Below are 2,780 nucleotides of genomic sequence, written 5' to 3'. Positions count from 1 at the left end.
AATTCAGGAAAAAATACCCAGTAGGGCAGGTGTGCAAAACATTACTCCCTCATAATCCAGTGATATGCAGCCTAAAGTGTACGGATAGAGCCTGGATACTCCTGAGCTGAACTGCACAAATGAAAATAAAGTGCAGGATTTTGGAAAATTTTAAATACTGTGAAACAAGGGTTTACTCCATTTTCTTCATCAGAGGCACTGAAATAGCCTGTACTATTTGTCCCGGTGATAGGCTATGAGAAGTTTCAATACCAGTTTGGGATGTGGCTTCATTTTGGTGGGCTTCTCCGACTGGCCTCAACTGGAACTCTTCCTCTTTGTCTTCATTTCGATTTTCTACTCCCTGACTCTCTTGGGCAACACCGCCATCATCATTCTCGCCCGACTGGACCCTCGACTGCACACACCCATGTACTTCTTCCTCTCGCACCTCTCCTTCCTGGACCTATGCTACACCACCAGCATTGTGCCCCAGCTCCTGATCCACCTTTGGGGACGTGATAGGACCATCAGCTATGGGGGATGTGTGGCCCAGCTTTACATCTTCCTTGCCCTGGTCTCCATTGAGTGTGTGCTCTTGGGAGTGATGGCCTTTGATCGCTATGCTGCTGTGTGTCGGCCACTACACTACACAACCATCATGCACCCCCAGCTTTGCCAAGCCCTGGCTATCTCCTCCTGGGTGGGAGGCTTCATAAACTCTCTGATCCAGACCAGCCTCATGATGGCCATGCCTCTCTGCAGCCACCGCCTGAACCACTTCTTCTGTGAGATGCCTGCATTCCTTAAGTTGGCCTGTGAGGACCCAGGAGGAACGGAAGCGAAGATGTTAGCGGCACGAGCCATAATCTTGGTCTTTACTGCAGCACTAATTCTAGGCTCCTATGTACGCATTGCTCAGGCTGTGCTGAAGGTCAAGTCGATGGCTGAGCGCAGAAAAGCTTTTGGAACATGTGGGTCCCACCTCCTGGTGGTTTCTCTTTTTTATGGGTCAGGTATCTACACATACCTGCAACCCATGAACAGTTACTCTGACAGCGGAGGAAAATTTGTTGCCCTTTTTTATACTATACTCAGCCCTATACTAAATCCTCTGATTTATTCACTGAGGAACAAGGATGTCAAAGGGGCTCTGTGGAAGGTTCTACGGGGAGACCGAGACTCGGGGTAGTAGAGGGAAGGAAATCAACACAGTTTTTACAGTTTTTACAGTTCATGAAATCCTTGCTTTCCTTGCAAAGGAATACATCACTAAAGAGTCACCCTCAGTAGGCCTTGGGGTTTTATTGTTTTCTTTGTTAAAAACGTAAAGCAAGATCTCTGAAAATCCTTTCTAGTAAGTGTATTTCATGAGTGTGCAGCAGGGACTAAAGGCTGATTTGAATCACCAAGCCTGGGAAGTGGATTATTGTGCCCCTGTGGAGAATGAGGCTAACTAGACACTGAGAGAAAATAATTGATTGCCAGTGTGTTGTCTGGAAGATTGCACGGTGATCAGAGCCAAATGATTCCTTTTGACAGCCACTCTCCTAATTAACCGTGACCCTTGACTTGCTCCCAAATGTTAGGGTTTGTAGGTTGCTTAGTGATGACACTTCCATAAAACCATGAGAAGATAAGATGTCTCATAGATACGTCTTGGAGCAGATAGCATTTCACATATGAAAGCCATTTATCGCTGGAAGAAGGGGTCATTTGGCTAAAGGAACCTCGTCAAGTGCTCCAGGAATCTCGGAAATGCTTCTTGCTGTCAGGGAGGATATTTTCCATGACAGAATGGAAAGAGAGAGAAAAAGGGCACAAAAGCAATCAGTGTAGAGGAAGAAATACTGGAAATAAAAAAGAATAAATGAAGTGGAAAAGAGAGATAAAGCATGGAAGAAAGAGACAACGAGAGTGGGTACCTGGGTACTTTTGCATAGGTCAAGTCACTTCATCAAATTCGGAAGATAGTGGTTTTTGTTTTTTGGGTGTTTAAAAACTTCTACTATTACCATTTCATTCCATGTACTTAAACAATGGCCGGGCATAGTGCCGCACAGCTGTCATCCCAGCACTTGGGAGGTGGGGCAGGAGGATCGCTGTGAGTTCGAAACCACCCTGGTCTAAATAATGAGTTCCAGGTCAGTCTCAACTACTACATAGTGAGACCCTGTCTCAAAAAAAAGGTTAGGGATTTAGCTCAGTGATCCTGGTGCCTGCCTCACAAGCACAAAGGCCCAACTTCAATCCCCGGTCCCCCCCGCAAAAAAAAACATGCAGGGCATGGTGGTGCATGCCTGTAATCCCAGCACTGGCGAGGCTGAGGCAGGAGGATCACTGTGAGTTCGAGACCAGCCTGGGCTACATAGCGAATTCCAGGTCAGTCTCAACTACATAGTGAGACCCTGTCTCAAAAAACCAAAAAAAAACAAAACAAAACAATAGCTTCATTTTTTTTGATGCAGCTATCTTTGTCAAAAGCATTTTACAGTCTATAAATATCAAAAGTGAATCACCTTTTATTCCAATAGTGATCACTGTATTCATTCAAATGAATTTTCAAAAATCTTGTTTAGAAAAGTTGTCATTAGTCCTTACAATGGAATTTAGAGTTAATTTTGTTATATGTTGTATGTTTATTCACAATGACATTGAAGTTCGGTTTATGTAATGTATCCAATTACCATAGTAAATATGGGTGAAGATTCTAACATTTCTAATGGCAACTCTTACGACATCTCCCTACGAGTTCTCTTTTCCTCAGAGTGAATCTTTAATGGAAAAGATACAAGTTGCAC

The 2,780-nt window shown here is 44.2% G+C and overlaps 1 protein-coding gene across 1 annotated transcript; it reads left to right on the top strand.

The window, feature by feature from the left end:
• The first annotated feature begins 235 nt into the window (after positions 1 to 235).
• Positions 236 to 1,171, top strand: LOC104867802 (olfactory receptor 10). Its single transcript, XM_010632239.1, has one exon. The coding sequence runs from the start codon at positions 236 to 238 to the stop codon at positions 1,169 to 1,171; it is 936 nt and encodes a 311-aa protein (XP_010630541.1).
• The last annotated feature ends 1,609 nt before the right edge of the window (positions 1,172 to 2,780 follow it).

The sequence above is a fragment of the Fukomys damarensis genome, unplaced genomic scaffold (assembly GCF_012274545.1).
Source record: "Fukomys damarensis isolate Sample0158 unplaced genomic scaffold, DMR_v1.0_HiC HiC_scaffold_9, whole genome shotgun sequence".
Taxonomy (NCBI): Eukaryota; Metazoa; Chordata; class Mammalia; order Rodentia; family Bathyergidae; genus Fukomys; species Fukomys damarensis.
Note: the sequence above shows the minus strand (reverse complement) of the source record. Positions and strands in the feature narration are given on the sequence as shown.

Bases quoted from the DNA above. Each gene is read 5' to 3' on its own strand.
- LOC104867802 (XM_010632239.1), top strand. From the start codon at position 236: ATGAGAAGTTTCAATACCAGTTTGGGATGTGGCTTCATTTTGGTGGGC.